This window comes from Apiospora aurea, assembly GCF_038362705.1.
Source record: "Apiospora aurea strain CBS 24483 chromosome Unknown utg000002l_segment0_segment0, whole genome shotgun sequence".
Taxonomy (NCBI): Eukaryota; Fungi; Ascomycota; class Sordariomycetes; order Amphisphaeriales; family Apiosporaceae; genus Apiospora; species Apiospora aurea.
In genome coordinates this window covers 3,113,278-3,133,717 of record NW_027117389.1, presented here as the reverse complement: position 1 = coordinate 3,133,717, position 20,440 = coordinate 3,113,278, and the positions used below count along the sequence as shown (strand labels likewise).

At 52.8% G+C, this 20,440-nt stretch overlaps 5 protein-coding genes across 5 annotated transcripts; 1 reads left to right on the top strand and 4 right to left on the bottom strand.

The window, feature by feature from the left end:
- Window positions 1–79: 79 nt before the first annotated feature.
- PG986_003346 (uncharacterized protein) lies at window positions 80–547 on the bottom strand (the record flags this gene model as incomplete). Its single annotated transcript, XM_066839568.1, has 2 exons — window positions 80–313; window positions 446–547. The coding sequence occupies 2 exons, from the start codon at window positions 545–547 to the stop codon at window positions 80–82; spliced, it is 336 nt and encodes a 111-aa protein (XP_066704632.1).
- A 1,274-nt stretch (window positions 548–1,821) lies between these two features.
- PG986_003345 (two-component system protein B) lies at window positions 1,822–4,680 on the bottom strand (the record flags this gene model as incomplete). Its single annotated transcript, XM_066839567.1, has 1 exon — window positions 1,822–4,680. One exon carries the CDS (start codon window positions 4,678–4,680, stop codon window positions 1,822–1,824), a length of 2,859 nt encoding a protein of 952 aa, XP_066704631.1.
- Window positions 4,681–6,298: 1,618 nt separating this feature from the next.
- On the bottom strand, window positions 6,299–8,530 carry PG986_003344 (bactericidal permeability-increasing protein; the record flags this gene model as incomplete). The annotated part of the gene is made up of 1 exon (XM_066839566.1): window positions 6,299–8,530. One exon carries the CDS (start codon window positions 8,528–8,530, stop codon window positions 6,299–6,301), a length of 2,232 nt encoding a protein of 743 aa, XP_066704630.1.
- A 5,140-nt stretch (window positions 8,531–13,670) lies between these two features.
- On the top strand, window positions 13,671–15,026 carry PG986_003343 (methyltransferase domain-containing protein; the record flags this gene model as incomplete). The annotated part of the gene is made up of 4 exons (XM_066839565.1): window positions 13,671–13,691; window positions 13,752–13,882; window positions 14,234–14,389; window positions 14,465–15,026. 4 exons carry the CDS (start codon window positions 13,671–13,673, stop codon window positions 15,024–15,026), a joined length of 870 nt encoding a protein of 289 aa, XP_066704629.1.
- A 1,158-nt stretch (window positions 15,027–16,184) lies between these two features.
- Window positions 16,185–18,193, bottom strand: PG986_003342 (uncharacterized protein; the record flags this gene model as incomplete). The annotated part of the gene is made up of 5 exons (XM_066839564.1): window positions 16,185–16,947; window positions 17,004–17,345; window positions 17,396–17,602; window positions 17,665–17,788; window positions 17,854–18,193. The coding sequence occupies 5 exons, from the start codon at window positions 18,191–18,193 to the stop codon at window positions 16,185–16,187; spliced, it is 1,776 nt and encodes a 591-aa protein (XP_066704628.1).
- Between the last annotated feature and the right edge of the window lie 2,247 nt (window positions 18,194–20,440).

Genomic DNA, 20,440 nt, shown 5'->3' with positions numbered 1-20,440 from the left:
CCAACCGTCCTCTTCCTCCCAGGTCACACAACGAGAGAAGGTATGATATATATGTATAATCATCTTGTCCTCGTCATCTTCACAGACTGGCACCAGCCTCGTAGTACACCGTCATGACACCCGCGGGCCCGCCCTGGATCCCAAGTCCCTTGGCGTAGTTCCGGAGCGCGGCGTGCGCCTCGCACTGCTCGTCGTAGTACCGCATGTCCTCGAGGCTCGCGAACTCGGCCTTGCTGACGACGGTCCAGCCCTGCGCCCGCGGGTCCGCCATGGCCTCGCCGGCCGTCATGTGGAGGATGTAAGGCTTGCCGTCCTGTCATGTTTCAATAAGTCAGTATACAGTCAACAGCGGCATGTCATGAATTCGGGGGGGAGTATCAAAGGAGTTCCGGTTCACGTTGCCCTCCATCTCTTTTTCTGGGGTGCTATGGTATCATTGACTGACCTTCTTCTGTTCCTTGAGAAGAGTCGCGTACGCCTCGATGAGCTTCTTCTGGGCCGAGGTATCCGGCAGCTTGAACATGGTGACTCTGTGGACGGGTGCCATCTTGGTTCGCGAGTTGTGTGTGTGTGTGTCTTTCTTTTCCGGGAGACTTGGTGTAATATTTTCCTCTCTAGCTGCTGTTCTTGATCTTTATCTGCCTACTGGCTCAAATAACGCCTCACAAAGTTTGGAGGGGACGGGGCCATGCTTTTATGTATGCAACGGAAGGAACCATATGGAGTTGTAGCAGTGACAATTTTGTCATCTGCCAGTCCGACCTACCAACATCTCTCAATCATTTACCGGTCCATCCGGTCCCGTTGCGCGCAAGGTAGCCTACAGCCTACAACACAAAACGATTACCTTTGTGTTTCTCAGGCCTCGGATTCAGCTCGGACGGATACCTCTGATGAAGGATATTTCCCCCTCGCCCCTGCGACGATGCACACTAATCTGTCTTATCCCGAGCGGAATGCAGATCCTTCCCTTCTCTACGGACTTCGGGAGCTGCTTTTCAGCCCACACAAGAACGCCATTCGCAGAGTAACGAAGGGGAAGACCACGTCATGCCGAGTCATATCAAGGCGGCCTAGGAAATAAGCAGAGGCCTCGGAACAACCAAGGTGCCTGGTGCCAGGTGCCAGGTGCCAGGAATAGCCAGATGCGTGTCCCTGCAGGAAATCCAATATGCTTGAAACGGGTCAAAGATCATCCCGCTTACACACACGCCCACGGACATGAATGTGGGGGTTCGCCGGACGGAGAGCGCATGGCAATTGAAAACATCGTCCCAACACTGTAAAAGAATCCGGACACACAGCATGATCCATCGTCGAACCTAGATCCAGTCCGAAGGCTCACTGCTGCCTCTCTTCTCCAAGTCTTGGGGGAAGCCGAAGAAAGGAAAAGCCCCAAGACTTCCGAGGCCAGCCGATGTAATGCGGTGGCACCAACACACAACCTCACCGCGCACGCATATTCCTCCAAAACAATACTCCTCGGCATCATTGTCGTCAACATGGTTCAGAATATTTCTTATTCGCCAGTGGTCTTTCCCAGAGTACAAGAGTCAGGTACAGCTGCCAAACCATTCATAGCCACAGCATGTCTTCCACCGTAGTACATCCGCACACCAGAATACCCTTCAGCTCACACATCCATATCGCGGTCCCTGCAACTGTATATCCTCGTCTTTCGCACAGGGGTATCTAATCAAACAGCAACGCAACCAATGCAGTGTTTTGACTCTCCGTTCCTGTAAAATATTCGGGTTTAGACCATCTAGATGTGTGCAACAGCCCCCCTCGATGCTCCTGAACAGCATCGGAATTCCGTCCCTATGTACTGATAGGAAGCCCGAAGGCGTAGGTAGCACTTACTTCTCCGTATCCTCCCCCCTTTTCCTTCATGTTCGTGTTCAGCCTGCGCACCGTTTTCTCCATCGTAGTGATGAGCTCCGGTATCCGGTACGGTTTCACCAGGACATCGTCGCAGCCCGCCGCCTTCGCCTCTTCGATCTGTTCCATCCTGGCATTCGCCGACACCGCAATGATGGGGATCCGAGGCGACTTCAGCTTACCCTCCAGTTCCATCTCACGAATGTCCCTCGTACAACTCAATCCATCCTTGATTGGCATTTCCATATCCATCATGATCACAGACAGCGGAAAGTCGCCTCCGCGACGATCAGTCTTTTCCAACAACTCCAGCGCTTCCAGGCCGTGGTTCGCAACCTGCACGTTGTAGCCCCTCTCTTTCAAGGCACGTTGCGTGATCTTTTGGTTGACGAGATTGTCCTCCACTATAAGGACCCCGTGGATCAGCTTGTCCTCGGAAGTGGTGCCGTCGTGGTTGGCTATGGTCGGTGTGCCGGTGGGGGTCTTGAGGATCTTCTCAAGGTTTCTGTTCGTTTCCCGGGCCTCCTGAGCTGCTGCATCGCTGGGAACATGCGCCTCTATATAAAAGGCAAAGGTCGATCCATGGCCAGGCTCCGATGCTACTCCAATAGCCCCATTTTGCATCTCGGTCAAACGTTTCGAGATAAAGAGGCCCAGCCCCGAGCCGCCGTATTTGACGTGGGTTTTGGGTGATGCTTGAACGAATCGCTGGAAGAGGGATTTTTTCTCGGCATCATTCAGCCCTTGCCCGCTGTCTTTGACTTCGAACATCAAGAAGGTGCTGTCGACTCCGATCTGTACTCGTTGGGGTTGTTGCGGCTCTTCCAATGTGCGAGGAATGAACTGCACAGACGAGGTTCCATCTCGGGGCCGACTCTTGGAAGCGCTCATTCTTATCGAGACTTCCTTTTCGGCCTGGTTCTTGGTGAACTTCAATGCGTTGGTCAGGAGGTTGATGAGGACTTGTTTGAGCCGCGATGGGTCGAGGTCGAGGAATTCGATGTTCAGGTCGGTATAGGAGGGGTCCACTGTCATCGTGAGGTTGATGTCTACGCTCCGAGCCTCTACCCGGAACATGTTGAACGCCTCTTTTACGATCAAGATGGGATTGACGGTGGTCGGGGTTACAGACAAGAGGTTGGAGTCCATTTTCGACATGGTTAGAATGTCATCCACAATGCGGCTTTGGTGCTGAGTACAGCTTAAAACAGTCTCGGCGCTCTCGATGGTGTTTTGCACCAAGTTTGACGCTCTCGAAATGCTATCTGAAACCGTTCGAGTGACCACCGTCTTAGGGAGCTCAGAACGCAAATTGTTGAGCAGCTCACTCACTTGGGTCTGAGAAGCGAGGATGGAGTCACCGCACTGTATAATGGCACTCAGAGGGTTTCTGAGTTCGTGCGATGTCATGTCGATAAAGTTTTCTTGTTGCCTTTTCGACTCGATGGCTTCTTCTTGCCGCCTGATGGCTTCTTGCTGGCGGCGGATGGCCTCTTCCTTATGCTGTCTCTCCGACTCAATCCGCCAGTTGTGCAGAGACATGTCAACTAAGCAGCCAGTAAAGGTCTGAATAGTATCCTCCGAGTTCTTGACAGGCATGAAAGTTGCCGATGCCCATCGCGGCGCAATGATCTCATTCCCGGAGCTGTCCTTTTCAGTCCAGGTTTTCTTCAAACGGATCTCGGCTCTCTGCTCGTGACGACCACCAGCAACCAACCTATCCAGAGATTGCTGGATGAGAGGTAGATCTTCCTCGACCACGCAGGACTCAAACGGTTTGAGGGTACCGTTGACAGTGTCCGCCTTTTCGAGACCGCACATTCGGTAGAATGCCGTGTTCGCCCATTGCAGGTGGCCGGCCATGTTCAGTTCATACATGCCAACGGTTGCTGACTCGGCCATCTCCTTGAAATTCTGGTGCTGTTGAGCGTGCCGCAGAGCCTCTTCGAGCGCCAACTTGTAGAGGGTGACATCGGTCAGGCAGGCCAAGACCCGCACAACCGTACCATCAGGTGATAGCTCGCCCTTTAGCGCTGCTGATATATAGCGCGTCTTGGGCTTCTCTGCAGAGAAATCGAGTCCGGCTTTCTCCAGGCTGGGGGAACTACCGATGGGGGGATGCAAGGGGTAGTCACTGTCGCCGCGCACGCGGAACTCGATGCTGACGGTGCCCGAGTGCCTCATTTCGGACCAGGCTCGAGTCAAGTTGTGTCTGTCTTCCTCGAGGATGCGATCCATAAAGATTTGTGATTCAAGTGGAGTAGACTTTGGTACTCCTATAATACGATACCATGCATCGTTAGCAAACGTGATATTTCCTTCACGGTCCCCAAAACAGGCGCCATTGGGAATGAACTCGGCAATGGACTGGAACTTGGCAATCGACTCGTTTGCCTCCTTGGTCTTGACCGCGATCTGCTCTTTGACAAGGGCCTTGTTATGGGCCACCTGCTTGTTGCACCCCACGATCACCCATTTCTGGCGGAAAGGCGTACGCGACCAGCAGATGTCGTGGTGCATAAATGTCTTCGACTTGGTGTCTCCATCCAACGTGTCGTTGCCTCCGATCCAGGCCAAAAATCTCGAATGGCCACTGGTGGTAACCCTTTGCACTTCGTCGTGCAGGCCCGGTTTCGATTCTAGAGCCGGGTTGACATGGACGATGTTGAGCTGCGAGTGCTCCTCCGGCTGCTGAGGGGCCGAGGCAGATTCAGCAATCTCAACGATAAAGGTCGGCCGAATGTCGTTCGCTAAGACTTCTACGATAGTGCTATCGAGACGGGTTTCGGTCTGCGCCATCATGTCGTGGCTAGCACGGGTAATCGGGTAGGCATGCAGCGGAGCAGGCGAAGATGCATCATTGAACCCAGGGTTGGGTCAGGATACAGCGCTCGCCATGCGCCAGCCCCGGTCGAGCTGGGAAGGGTTCGTCGTAGTGTTCTTCGGATGAGAACGAGAGAGGGTGGACGGGAGGGAGTGATAGGTGGCTTGGCCGCGGTAACATGCACGGAAACGCACAGGCGCAGAAGAAGTATGGTTAGTCGAACAGAGGTGTCGGGAAACAACTCAGGGACGGGCGACAGGCAGAGATAGGTTTGGAGGAGTTAACAAAATGCGGGTGGTGTGCACAAATTCCGAGGTGCCGGGGCGTGCCACCACAGTGGATCAGTGATCAATCAGATATGTCAGGTAGACGCTACTTCGCAGAGGCTTGGCAGACCTCACTGGACGGTGATGGGACAAGGGGGCCAGCAGAGGGGGGATTTAAAGGGTAGGTAGAGAAGAAGAAGGGGGGGGCGGCGCCAGCCAGGCAGTCCAGTCCAGCACCAGTCTTCGCCAGCCCAGCACCAGACCACCAGCGTGCTGCGTGCCCAGCAGCACCTTCCCTACCACCTACCCACAGTTGATAGGTGGACTTTAGGGTGGGCCATTATCTCCTAACCTCCTTACGCAGTAGTGATTGCCTTACCTTGGGCCTTATTCGCAGCCTAGCAGTTCTGGTCTGGTAGTTCTGGTAACCCTGGCCGTCACTAAGTAAGGTGCGAACAATCCGCAGGCGGACGGGCAGGCGGGTAGGCGGGCAGGCGACAGGGTACATGGCACATCTGAAGTGGAAGGAGGAATGCGCAGTGACACACTTGACAGCAAGCCCGGTGGCCCGCGTGGTGCTGCGCATGCTAGGCATGGCAACCCAGCACACAGCGTGCCAGTCAGGGTCTGAGGGGGGGGGGATGTCGTAGCGCTCAGATCAGGTGCACTACTGGCGACAGGGCTCACTAACGTGCTTTCCCTTGTGCCTGGCTGCGCCAAGATGCCGTGGCGTCGTTCTAGAGGAGTTCTAGAAAAAATTGCAATCCTTTCAACGGCCGTCTGAAGCCATGGATTCGGGTCTACCTCCAGGCCACAGGGCGCAATTCTCCATCCCGGTCATCCCATATTAGGGTTTTTGGTTCGATCCGGAATTGGGATGCGAAGCCGGTCCAGGTGTAGGTTAAGTAAGTAGTGGTACATGTGCAATTCGTAGGTTAGGTACATGTAGTTGCATTCGCAAGCACGCAGAAAATGGTGGGAACTGCAAATGTCAGCTTAAGAAAATGGGACCCTCAATAAAAAACTGCCTGACTGCCTCGCTTGCCGATCGAGGTACCAATTCTGGTGCCACGAGACCGAACACTCTCTCGCATTCAGCTGATGCCTATAGGAAAACAGACCGCCCTTTTATTACTTCTCAGCTCATGTTCAGTGTTTAACATACAGTACGCCGTTAACGCCTCGTCAATACCACATATGTAAGCATAAATCCCGACAAACGCCCATGGCAAACAAGCCCCGAATGACGTAACACGGTGGGTGGATAAGCATGTAGGTTTTTCTTAGTAAAGCCACCGTAAACCAAAAGCCGTGCAATGGGTGATGATCAAGTCAGAACTCGCACATGGGTATCAAAGACCTCGTTTCTCCAGCCTCCAATCTCGTACTCTTCGATCCGATCTTTCGCCTGCTCCGCCTCTTCATGCCACAGCTTTGCGACACTGGCAGGAGTATAAACGCCCTTAAATACGCCCTTGCCGGGCTCGTCGACGCCCACGCGCGTGTACAGATCGGGGTCTTCCTCGGGCAATATTCTCGAGGCTACTGCTTTGAGGAATGTCATCAAGTCGTCAGGGTTCGAGATCCTAGTTGCCCGCAGTCTTTCTCTAGCGTACAAGAGCTCGCGGTTGGCAGCGTGGAGGAAGTCGCTAATGGCAGAGGCCAGCTGAACCTCCATAGTCGCCTTAAGTATCGGTCGCAGCAGAGGCTTAATAAGCCAGCCCAGCCACGAGAACTTGCTCTTCTTGAGGCTGTAGTTGAGCTTATGTACACGGACTCGAACCGCCTTCAGCGTTAGAATCTGTTCTAAGCGCTCGCGGCATACCTCGACCTCAAGGTGAATATCGATGCCGCGTTCGTCCAGGGCAAATCCCGCTATTCCCTGGTCGGCAAGGCGGAGAAGTCCGCTGTGGGCGCGAAGCCAATACCCCATTTCATCAGCACGGCAAGAGAGACCGTCGATCTTGATCAGTAGCAAGTTGGTTGTGCTTGTAGCCGTGCGGAATCGCGCCTTCCGGATTTCGAAATCGTTGTAGTTCTCTATCTTCAATCTGTAAGGGAGGAAGGATGTGTGGTTGACCGTCTTGCCTGGCTCGACGATGAGATTCTCTAGCAGCAAGTCAATCTGTGGTGTGCTGACTTCCAGTCGTGGGATCGGCAAGTACTGGATAGCAGATATCGCCAGCGGCACGAACACACTCAGTGCGTCTTGGATCAAGTCGGGATTGGTGGCGGTGTTGGTAGGCGATAAGACACCAAAAATGCGCAGAGTGGTTGTCATCAAGTTATGGACATCCTCGTCCCGGAGAATACTCTGGTAAGTGACTGATAGTTGCTGCAGGAGCTCGTCGGCATCATGACGCAGACTGCCTTCGGTCCCGATCTTCTTGCTCTCCTCGCGCAGATACTTCAGCTTTTGATCGGCATTGTTGAAGAACTTGGGATCTGTCAGGAGTCGCTGCAGACTATCACCAAGCTCCTGCATAAAGTGTTCGAATTCGGGGTCCTTGTCCTTGTGAGCCATGACCTTCTTGAAGAGCTCTTCACACCTATCCCATTCCTTCTTGTCGCCAAAGCTGGTGACGAAGGCCCAGATATTTTTCATGGCACGATCGGTTTCCTGGTTTTCGTGCACATCGTCTTGAGCGACCTCAGCAACCTCCTCGGCTGCGCGTGAGTATACCATGGCATAACGCTTGATGAGGAGACCGAGCGTGGACACCGAGTCTGAGTAGTCTGTGCGCTTTCGAAGGTTGAGAACCACCTGCTGTAGTCGTTTGAGCAAATTCTTGCCTTCATCTCCAGACAGCTTGTCTTCTGCGCTCTCTACGGCAGCCTGGGCAACGTCTTTGCCCTTTGCGGCCACGATATCAGCAACATCGTCCACCTCGCCCTGAAGCTCCTGTCCCGACGGTGTCTTTCCATTTGTGGCCGGACCATCTGCTTTTGCAACGCCTGCATGCTCTTCGGCGGAGGGCTCGAGCTGCTTGCCGGCTTCCTCGGCCGCAGAACTCAAAGCAAAGGCCGAATCCTTGAAGATCTCCCGGCCTACGACGCTGAGGTCGCCGAGGAAGACGCGGAAATCGCGGTTGGTGAACAGTAGCGACCCGACAGTTTGCAGGCTCTTGTAAGCAGCGGCGGCATCGGCCTTGGCCTTTGACTTTTGGGCTCGAGCCTGCAGATCCGCGATGTCTACTGAGATTCTGCTCTTGGTTAAGAACCAGATGAGATCCTGCAGTTGGTCCTGGCTGTTCTTGTTTCGCAGAAGCGCGATAAACTGGTGGAGCCACTGCTTGGTGAGGCGTACCAGTCTCTTACCGCTGTCTGATAAGTCTGGGTTGTCAGGATTGAGGACATCGCTGGCCATGAGCGTGCGCAGATTGATGATGGTCTGTTCAGTGCTGGGCATGTATCCTCGAGTCAGGGCCCGGATCATCTGGTAGCTATGGAGCTTGCGCTGAAGTTCCCGTTGGAGGTGCGTCTCCTGTTCATACTGCGGCAGCAGAGGCTCGCGCTCCGCGTCGCTGCCTTTTCCCCAGCTAAAACATGAAGACAGCATTGTGATGATGATGCAGAAATGGGTCACATGTATCGGGCTATCGCATTATCTTGGGGGTGTATCTTGCGTAAAGAGCATTCTACGATGGGTTTATGGGAATGAGAGTGTTGTATGGACACATGCTGTCCGATGGCTGCTGCTGCGTACTGTGGCTCTCACAATGACGTACATTGTTGCTGGTGGCTCAACTCTCAAACTGGTGGCACCAGTCGATGGTGGACTTGATTGGCCAGAGCGCAATCCCTGTCGGCCAAGGTGAACCTTATTAATAGGTAGCTTCGGCAAGCTGCGAACCTCCTTGAACCAACAAAGTCAGCCCGGGCTTTTGGTCCGGATTGCGCTTCGCCTAATCGAAATTCAGATCGACCCTTTTTAGGCAAGGCCACCAGGCCAAGGCATTTATTAATCAATATGCTAGTTGAACAAGTGCCTTCACCTCTGCTCAGCATTATGCTGCATTCTATTGATACATAAGCATGCAAAGTGTCTACTCCGTGCCAAGGGAGGTTAAGACAGCCAGCTACTGCCGCACTCGCAGTACCAGGAGGTAGTACATAGAGCAAAAGCGTGACGTGACGATCGTCCATGAAGACAGTCGCGATGATGTATCATCCGTGTAGCTGGTGCGTACAGTGCATGCAGGGAGCAGTGGAACACGATGCTACTTCATGCTTTAAGGTGCGTCGATAAGTGGCCCTTTCCAATAGTGAGCATCACGGGCCGTCTCAATTTATGATTCTACGTCAATTGAATGGGAGTTCCTGCACGGAGTTTCAGGTACTAGGCAGTTGCGATCAGAACTCCTCGAGGACAGGAGGAAGGAGAACGAGCAATCAAGTAGGTACGCTTCGGCAACTCACAAATGCCCATCAAGGTTTGTTTTTTCCGATACAGAACTAGGTAGTACCTAAATGAGGAAACTCCCCACCGGGGGAGTGCTTTCGTCCTGGCCAATCAAAACTTTCTATTTGGCTGAGCTTGCCTTGAGGCTCAGGTAAGCATTAAAATTTAGGAGGGCTTCCTCAGGCAGCTAGGCAGCTGCCTGGATCAGCCAGCCCCACTGAGGCCCTCTGGGAGGGTATAAATTTCTGCCCCCCGCTCCCTCCGTCTCTGGCTTGTCTTTTCCTTTTCTTCTTCATACTTACCTTGCTGGGGCTCGAGGAGATCAAGTATTCCTTGGGCCAGTTTGATAAACCTGCATTGCACATCGCGGCGTTTGTCTTGCTACACTATCCTTCGGGGTCGTGTTCAGTGGAATTTTTGTTGGCATCATCTTTTCATTGTGCGCACTGCTTCGAGCAATGCCATGAAGAAGAGGCTGGTCATGTTTGTGGTCTTTGTTCGTGGGGTCTTGCAGTTGTACTGTTTCCCTCGTTGATATGCCGTATGCTGTTTGCAGCTGCGCCGTGCTAATCTGTCATCAGCAATCAGCACATGCTACTGGCGCTCCAACCTTCAATTATGGTGTTATACATGGGTGTATCTAGGACATTGTGCCGTTCGATGCTACGAAGTCTCGACCTTGATCCTCCCAATGATATTGACTTGAGGTGTAACGTTCAAGATGCCGGTAGCAGTCATTTCCTGGCGAAGTTTGCCTTGTTGCCAGGAGTTCCTACGTCACCCTCGAATGTGCGTGATACGGTTTGCTCCGTGGAGATCAACATCAAGGGTTCGTCAGTAATATCTATTAACCGGAGGCGGTTGAACCCCTTCTCCAGAGCGACCAAAGCTGGGCAAGTCGAGGCACAGATTTGTCAACAGGGTTACTTTGTTAATGCCCAGAGATACTATCAGTGTGTGGACTGATCCTGCCGCCGAGCACAGCTTCCAGTACGGAAAGGTAAAAATGGAATCTGCCTGCGGCCATTTGCCGGTGCAGTCGTCAGCCCGTCGGAGTCGGGAAGAACATTGAAGGGTCCATCCATGTACACAAGTCGATGATTGGTGGTGTTGCATGTGGCATCAACTGAGCTTTTCAACCCAATACAGGGCGTTGGCGCCGCATTTGATGAATCGAGTAAGATGCCCATTTTATTGGCATGGCATTGACCTCTGATAATGTGGTTGCCAACCACATACTTAGTGGGATGGGTAAGTTCCAATCCCTCCACCGTGTAGAAGCCAGGGTAAAGCCAGGGTAGTTGTGCTCAAGTTATGCTAAAATACAAAGCGTTATTTAAAGATCTGGTTCGTGCGCGGTACACGACAAGGGGGTCGAAACTTTTGCCTGACACCAAGTATGTACGTCTACAGCAGTATGAGGGCCACATATTATGCACGTCTGATGTTACATGGCATTTCTGGAGCATTATCGAGACCAAAAATCAACACGAATACACGAGGTATCCATCTTTCCGTACACCAGCACCTGACATCGCGACTCGCCCACCGGAGTAAATGGTGGAAAATTCTGAACAGGGCCTGCCTACATACCAAGAGGAAACACCAAGGACAACCCAAGATGGTGTTCTCGTCACCATGAGAGAGGTTATTCTGTTTGCCCCAGATACGACGTGTTTGCATTCCACCCCCACGAGAGCTGATATAATATTCATGTTATATACGAGAACTTGTCGTTGATATAATATTCATGTTATATACGAGAACTTGTCGTTGATACGCTACTCGGCAGGACGAGCCGCGTCTCAAATCCACCAAGCCAGTATGTAGCGATACCTGCCTAACCCCTACATGATGTATGTACTCCGGTATGCCGCTGAACCTTTTATTGCAGCCACCAAGGATGGTTCTAGGCCTTGAGTGGTTGAGGTAGACGATCGAGGCCCGCACTTAACGCAGGATGTACGCAACGAAGATACATTTGACATCCCATAACTGCAGGATTGAGGGTATATTTCCACTCATGGCGACATACACTTGTTGTTGACGCGAATCCATCACGGTTGGCTAGCCATGGGACTGGAATAAGATACGACTACATCAGCAATTCAGCCCAAACAATCGCTAGTTCGACGGAGCAATGTCTACATCCAATGACCCAACGCAATTACCGAGCGTCCTCGTACCTGGAGGGCCATATTTATTAGTCACCTACCAAGACCCAATCTGCACACCCCATCGCTGGCAATGCTCGTGATCCTACATTGATATTGAGCCTGTTGGGCGTGCGCCCTGGCGGACCAGACGCTCTCTCCGAGACAAATTTTTCTTCGGCGATCTTCGCTCACCAACCTAGACGGCCCTTCTCCTGTATAATCCAACATTGGGCTCACCGACAGCCAAGGGTTCTGCTGCCAAACTATCGATAGCCTCCGCTTTTCGGTATTGTACACCGGCCATTTGCCAATATGGTCGGTCCTACTGCCTATATCGGAATTGACTTTGGCGCCCAATGCCGTGTTTATTTCTCTTCAATTTTAACTTTTCATGAAGCCTCCTTAGTTTCTTCGGCGCGTACGTCGAGGCGCGGCAGGCGCTCACTTTGACCCTGGCCATGTGTCTTGGTCTCGTTTGTGAGGTCTTGATAGATGTTGGTCGCATCATAACCTCAGGTGTAAGAACCAGTGGGGCGGAATTGGGTTTCTAATGCGAATCATCTATCTCACTATTGGCTCGGCCTTTGTGGCCGCCGGTGTCTATCTCTGCCTTCGGAGAACTGTGCACAGTCGGATCCGATATTCCGAGGCTGAAGCCGGGCAAATTTTCTCGCATCGTGAGTGGCGGTGGGCGAAAGGACCAACTCCCGATGATAACCCTAAGCAAGGGCGGGATAGCAGCGTTGTGCAGCTCATCCCATACGGCATGGCCTCTTTGGTTCTCCAAGCGGTGGGTAGGGCACTCGCATGAGTTACCTCGCACACCGGCGGCAACGTGACTCTGGAGAACGCATCATAGATAGCCGGTCGGGGCTCTTAGATTGCGACGATTGCCGTCTTTATGGGTCTGGCCACCACCGGCTTTGCCCTGCGTACGTCCCGGCACGTTCAGACCGTCGGCGATAGCCCGGTCCGTCGCTAAGCTCAGTGCTGGCTGAACCGGCGACCTCATGCACGAGAAGTGCCTCTATTGCGGCGCGTTTTACCCCGCGATCTGCGTTGGTGGAACGATAGATGGACCTGCCGGCGGCGCGGAAAAAGGACATCGTATATAGCGACCACTGAAACAGGTGGAACCTGGTGATCTTGAGGGGAACGGGGATCAGACAGCTGGGATGAAGGCGTGGCATGGAGAAACGGAGAATGAAAGGGCAGGTGGTGTCTGAAGGTACAGCTGACCGCCTTTCTGCGTGTCCATCGGGATAGCCCTATCGACTCTCGTCGTTGGTATTGGTCGTTTAGGGAATAAGCTGTGTCTTGAAAGGGCATAATGACACCCTGGAATGAGTCGACCCGCGAGTCTGGTTTCGGGTCCCTGAGGGTTCAACGTTGACTCTGCAGGCAGGTAGACGACCAATCTTATCGCATCATTGCAACGGACCTGATGCCGTAGCAGTTGCGTGAATCACAGTTGGAGAAACCACGCAGGGGATAACTGACGACATACCATTGATACAGCATCCCGAACCAGCCGTGCGCATACATTGCAAGAGCCCTGGGCTGGTAGTGTAACAAGTGCCTCGTAGAGTAGCGGCCTGTTACACCAATTAATAACAGACCGATAAACCAGTTGCTGGAACAGGCAGCTCGAAAAGCAATGTCACGGGTCTACCTCCTCTTCGTCACACCTAGCAAAAGAACCCCTGCTGCTGAATATTCCATTTGTATGGCCGTTCACATGGTCAGACTCCATGCCCCTGGCAGCAGCATAGTGCAAAGGACAGATAGCCGAAGGGCAGTGATGGAGGGGTGGTGACATGCCTCTATTCATTAGCGTTCCATCTAGCGTCACCTCGGCGATATCCAAGACCCAAGTTATCATAACGGTGCGGCGTGCAACTGCAGCCAACAAGAACAACTAATACAGATAACTCAAGTCTAGTGTGTGATGTTTTCGCGTTAGGGAAGAAGAGCGGCAGACGGTGTCTACTCTGTCGCTGCCGGCCATCATCGCAATCGTCGGAAAGGAGGCACGGCAGCATCGTCTTTTGATCATCCAAAGATACCCCTCTTGGCGAAAGGATCTGGCTTTGGCCTCATGCAAGTTGTTGGTGTTCCCGCCAATAGCGACTCCGGAAAACATGGATGAATCCGCCGGCACCGTAAGTCCCCGAAACACCTAGTCCCTTACGAGCACCAAGAGCTGAATACTACTGGTGCAGGACGCTACCATGATGGATCTGGATCTGGACCTGGACCTGGACCTGGACCTGGACCGCGACGCAGAACCTGGTCAAACTGACTACGTTAATGACAACGACACCGATTCCGCAATAGAAATGGGAAGCTCCAGGTAACTAAGTGAATGCACATTGTCTCGATTAGAGGAAACCGAAGAGAGCAAGCGCTAAATTGAAGATCGTGGCAGGACGTCAACATACTCGATGACTTCGAGTGTCGCAGAGCGGTTGGAAGAGAATGGCAGAACGTATCATTCCTACAAAGATGGAAAATACCTACTTCCAAATGACGAGGCCGAGCTCAATAGATTAGGTAGGCACACGCTTCTCCTGGCAATGTGAATTCAAATCTGGGCGGCAGATTCCTAACCCGAAGCCAGACTTACAACACAAGATGTGGGAAATCACCCTCGACGGTAACCTTCACTTGGCCCCAATAGGACCGTCGCCTCAACATGTTCTAGACATCGCAACTGGCTCAGGGATCTGGGCAATGGACTTTGGTGCGGCACTCCCCTTTCTGCCATGCCGGGGCGAAACCCAACTGACCTCGGAACAGCCGATGCATACCCCTCAGCTGTAGTGATAGGCACAGACCTATCGCCTATCCAGCCCGAATAGTGAGCCATTCGGCGACATACACCGCCTTCGTCACGCTTGGTGAGATAGGCAGATGCTGACGCCACCCAAATCAGCGTACCGCGGAACTGCGAGTTCCAAATCGACGACGCCGAGGACGAGTGGGTGTTCTCGCAACCGTTCGACTACATCCACGGCCGCGCGTGCGCGACGTGCTTCAAGCGGCCGCAGGAGATCTTCCGGAAGGCCTTCGACGCGCTCCGGCCCGGCGGCTACTTCGAGATGCAGGACCTGAATCTGCAGACGTCCGAGGACGGCAGCATCGAGGGCACCACCCTCAAGGTGATCCAGGACGAGATCCACGGGGCCCTGGCCTCGCTCGGCATGCGCTGGGACAACGTGCCGCGCTACGCGGCCTGGATGCGCGAGGTCGGCTTCGAGGACGTCGCCGAGGTCGTCCTCCGCTGGCCCAGCAACCCCTGGTGGCCCGCCGACCCGAAAGAAAAGACCCTGGGCACCTGGTTCCTCGGCCAGATCCAGACGGGCCTTCTCGAGAGCGTCACGACGCGCATCTTCATGACCAAGCTGGGCTGGAGCAAGGACCAGCTGGACGAGTTTCTGGCGCGGGCCAAGCGCGACCTCCAGGACCCCAAGATCAAGGCCTACTCCCCTGTGTGAGTCGCAGAATGGCCCCCCTTTCTTCTCCGGCTTTCTCTTCTTGTACACTGTCCGGTGTTGGCTGTCGGATTGGCCAGGAGAAAGGCCATGTTGAAGGGTTCGCTGACACCATTTTGAAAAGCCACGTCGTGTACGGCCGTAAGCCTGACAGACGTTCCGCAAATTGAACAAAGACCATGCCGAAGCAGACTGACATACAATTCGAGTCAATGGATGCGAGTCCTTGATAGCAGTAGTATAAGCTTGGATACGTATAGGGAGGATACGCCATATTGCACTGCCCGCCATAGAATAGAGTATTTGGTGGTTTTTATCGTGCGTATACCAGTCACTAATCGTAGTCAACATCTTGTTTCGCGTTACATCGGCGCGAGGAAGGAGATGAAACGCAGTGCTCGCCCGAATGCTACGGCACGTACACGGCCACGGCGTCGGGTTACACAGTTCCGCGGACATCCAGCCAGCCCCTCGCATGTATATACTAAGAAGCGCATATTGAGGCGAATGGCAGATGTCAACAGGGGCAACTGCAGCCGGTGTTACCCCGAATGTGTTACTGGATTGATGTGCGCCCGCCCCTGCATTGCTTAGGGCTGTCTCTGTGCGAAACTCCGACCAGGAGCAAGTTCTGTGGACGGAGAGTGCATCACAAACGTCTCCCCCATGTCTATGCTCACCTTTGCACATGGGATCGTGGATTTCTCAATCAAGACTCGTGTCAAGCTGTTGCCATTTGATAGTGGCAACACACGGCCTTACTAAATAGAGTGGAAGAAGAGTTAGGGAGCGGCAATACAAGCCCGCATATCCATTCATTACATCTCCAGGCGGTTACACCAGGGTGCACTTATCATCGGAGACAGCAAATGTACAATAAAGCTCTCAATTTACAGAAGCCCGTAGAAATCTCCCTTGGCTCAGGCCCAACCACGTGCAGGTTGTATGCAAAGCAAATGTACCCCATCTCTCCCCTGAGTCCCTACAACAGTGCCCTTGCAATGGTGTTATGCCACCAATCATATCCATTTTGTCGTCAGGTATCCATCCTTCGAATCTGGCCAGTGATGGCAATAAACGTATCTTGAGAAAACCTCCGACATCATCCGAACTCCATGGACAAAGAGTGAGCCACCCAAAATGCGTACACGACCAGGCCAATCAACATCGATGGTGAGACATATCCTCGAGCTCCGTTTCGCTCAGAGCTCCGCGAGGTGTTTCCGATTCCTCCTTGTTGGACCGTTGAACGCCGGGCATAGGGGGCGGGTGGCGCTGGAAGGTGAAGAGACTTGCAATAACCCCAGCAGCCGCCAGATAGATGAATATTTTGATATCGCTGACGAATGCATCAGCGTAAACTGTCCGGACCAATTTCTGGTTTTCCGGCGAAAAGAGTGCGCCGATCACAGGGCTCTGTTGCAAGGCCTGTAGATCATCTGGGGGCAGGTGGTCGACCAGCTTGTGCTTCACACCATGGTTGAATACCATGCTGCACACGGCGATGCCGATGGCACCTCCAAAGACGCGAGCCTGTGCGATGGCTCCTTGTGCAACTGCGAGGTTTTCGTGATCCACGTGCAACGAGGCGAGCATCGTGGCAGCCGCAAACGTCAGGCCAACCCCGAGACCGAAGATGGCCTGGTATCCATACTGGGGCTGTATCGCGCTGTCGACGTCGGAAAAAGTCGACAGCAGTCCAACTCCGATGAGTTGCAGGCACGCCGCGGCAATCAACGTGGGAGAAGTATTGTTCCGCTTGGATGATATAGCGCCGGCGAGGAACGACCCAAACGCGCAAGCCCCTAGCATGGGTAGAAGGTGGATACCTGACATCAGGGAATCCTGTTCGTTGATGATCTGGAAGCGCTCCGGTAAAATGATGATGATGGCAAGGTAATTAAAGCCAGTGAGTACCATGAAGCTTAGAAACATAAGCGGTTAGCAACGCTACGGAAATTTAGAAATCGGCAAGCTTACACCAAAGCTGCCATGTATGGCCGCATAGCTACAAGCTTGGACGAGAATAGGGGCTGGATTCCCATGTAATGCTTGGTTTCCAAGAGGTACTCCCAAGCTACAAACACGATCCAGCACAGAGCCGCAATAGTCAGTGTAGCGACGATGACAGGGCTATCCCAGCTCATGCTGAAAGATCCGGCTTGCTGAAGAGAGAAGACCAACAAGGTCGAACCCCCTATAACTAGAAAAATGCCTGGTAGATCGAGCCTCTTGTAGGATCCAGCCATGCTCGATCGCGAGCCATAACGACTAGGCCAGGCCAGCATAATTCCAGCCAGCGCTACGGTACTGAAGGGGATACTGTGATATGATCAGTGAAGTTGAGGAATTAGAAGGGTTTGAGTACTCACTTGATGAAAAATATCCATCTCCACGAGGCAAAGTGTGAAATCGTGCCGCCAAGGACAGGGCCAAGAACAAACGAGACGGCCAGAGTCATACCAATGAGAGCCCCCAAGAGACCTGGCTTATGTGTCGGGCCGACCTCGAAGAGTCCGATCTGAGCAAGGCTATAGAGGCCAGAGCCGCCGATGCCTTGAAATGCGCGACATACAATGCTTTGGGAATTGTTAGAAGCGTTGAAAGGAAGAGGGAAATGAATGATAGAATGGAATCGTACATCTGTGTCATGTTTTTAGCCAAGCCGCATCCTAGCGAAAAGGCACCGAACAACAACCAGGAGATTTCGACGAGAGCGCGGCGACCGTAGATATCACTTAGTTTCGAGAATGCGACGGCAAAACCTATAGTAACCTCTTAGTTTCAGCGTCCCATTGTCGGTTCTGGACCGTGTTGGTTATAGGCTTACCTAGATAGGCGAGCAAGTAGGAGAGTGCAACCCAAGGGACCGTAATGAAATCCTTGAGATCGACCGAGATGGTTACGAGAGAGGTCGAGACAATGGAGGCATCGAGGCTAGAGAAGAGCAAGCCAAGAAGGAGACTGTGGACATGGTCAACCCTATCGATCAATTGGGGGAGGTGTTCGAGGGCGCAATACATGGCAACCAGTGTGGTCTGGCGTAAGGGACTCATGGACTGCCCATAGAGGTGGCCGCGGTTGGTGGATGAAGAGTTCAATGCCTCTTCCATCGAGTCGGTTCGGCCCAGGGTGGGCATCGTGCCGGTATCGTGGTATCGAGAAGCCATGATGGGAGACGATGTTCTAGAAGACTCGGAGATTTCGTGGCGACGAGAGTGTTGTTGTCGTTGTTGCGGCTACTGCTGTTGTTGGTACGTAGTAGACCGGTACTCCGTGGGCCCGAGTCAAAGTTGCAGAATTACAGTTATGCCTAGGCCAGCCAGTATTCAAAATTTCACCGAAGGAGAACTGGACTGTTCGTGGCTGGCGGGTCGACAGGTTCGATTCACGGTTGGTTTCGGGGCCGGCGTGCTCCGCAAAAGTGCAAGTACGACCGAGTGTGAGTGTGACGATGGCACCTGCAACACTAAGAAGCTGGTGCCTGCGGTTCTTTAAAGCAGAAAAACTTTTGTAACCCGAAAATGGCCGTCTTGGTCAAGCCTAAAAGCTTGTACTCGACTATAAAGTAGGTAGTAGTGAGCACACTCAGGGGAAGAAGGGTGCGTGCGTGGGCGATCAAATAACTTAGAAGTCGGAGCGCATTGCTTTATCATGATTTGCTGGCACTCCGGTTAGCTAAGAACCTATCGTGTCCAAAGATAATAGATGACTAGAAGACATCATGTTGCAGGAACATACATGCTGCCGAGACACTATCACCAAGGTAGGATTAGAGGGAATCGTCGACGTACAAGAGCACTGGGGGAGGGGCATGGGATACTGTGGGAAGATATCTGTATCAAGATGAATCAATGCTGGACCAAGACAAGTGGCCTGTATTCAAAGCTCACAGACTACCCATGTGCGTGCAAGTTGGTACTACACCTGCAAAGGCTGTATAGTGCATCCAGAGCATCCCTCGTATCTTAAGCCAAAGAATCAACGGCCTGTCAGAGAACGCCCCGTGACACAAGCAACTGGCAAAACTGGTGGCGGATGCGTGTGAAAGGTATGACAAGACATGGAAGCCGGCCGAGACGAGGGAGGGGTGGCTCGGGAGAGTAGACAACAATGCTAGTCTTGACTGGCCGCGACTTTGAAAGCCATTATAATGACACTCGGTCATTGAGTACCTCAGATAGAGGCTGGCGAGTAACGGTTTGGGGTGAATTTGCGCCCTGTGACGAAAAAAAAAAATGTTCTGCTCCTACCTACCTACCTACCTACTAATTCATGGCATATATCTGATTCTAAGCAACACTTGATCATGAAGATAACTCTAGCTGCTCAGGCGTCAATGGTAAAGTGCGGAATACTTTGAGTCCCCACATTGACATGTCATGCAATATACGAGCTTGAAGAAGGTGTGCGCATAGTCCCCTTGCACTCCGCTTGTCTAACGGCAGGACGACAGCCTAATGCCAGATTGATGCCCTACCCTACCCGTGAAGCACACAGAGTACCCCATACCGTCGCTAGAGGCTCTGTTCAGCTTGCTGAAAGACCTTGTGTCTCCTCACGTTCCCATAATCAAGTGGTGTTGACCTATATTCGTGCAGTGGAATACAACATCGAGGAAATAGTACTCATGGCCCAGCACCCTCTCAAGAAGTGTCCCGAGGAAGAGGAACCTCTATCATGATGTGTGCGGTGCGTGCACGGAGTGGCTCAGGGCTCAGAAACACAGCATAACCACACTACCAGAAACGATCACTACTGGCAGGCATGAATCATTTGGATGAGAGAGATCAAGCGGAAACCCGTGTGTGCTACGTCGGACAAAGCCTAGCTGCATGACGACGCTGGGATTTGTCTGCGCCAACCGGTCGTGTATTGTAGTTGCGCTGCCACCAACAGAGCAAACTACAAACAAAAATAGGCGAGAAGATTCCTGAGGCTTCCGGGAACGCCACTACACCCACCTACCCCAGTCCCTTCCAGAGACCCAGTCGAATTGCCTTGCAAAGGCCGATGCGACGGTCGGACCGAGGGGGAAGGACGAGCTGGCCAGTGGGCTGTTGCTGAGGATGTCGGTTAGGTATCTTCCCGACTTGCTACATTCACTTTTTAATATGGATGAGGCGCTTCCGAGACATGGCATAACTGGGGGCGGTGCGATTGATGAACTGCAAGATTCCATAAGGAAGAAAGAAGAGGGACACCTACCCGATATTCCAATGTCGGCGGCCAAGATCAAGTCTTGATACGACTGTGGCAGGGGATTCGGGAATCCCAACTCCCCTAAGAGCTTTTGGTTCACACATGCGATCGCAGAGCAAGAAGCAGATGGTGTCTGTCCAACAATATGTTGTTCGAGAAAGTATGCATCCTGGGCCAAATTGTGACACCCTCTGTTGCAATCCATGTGCGTGTTG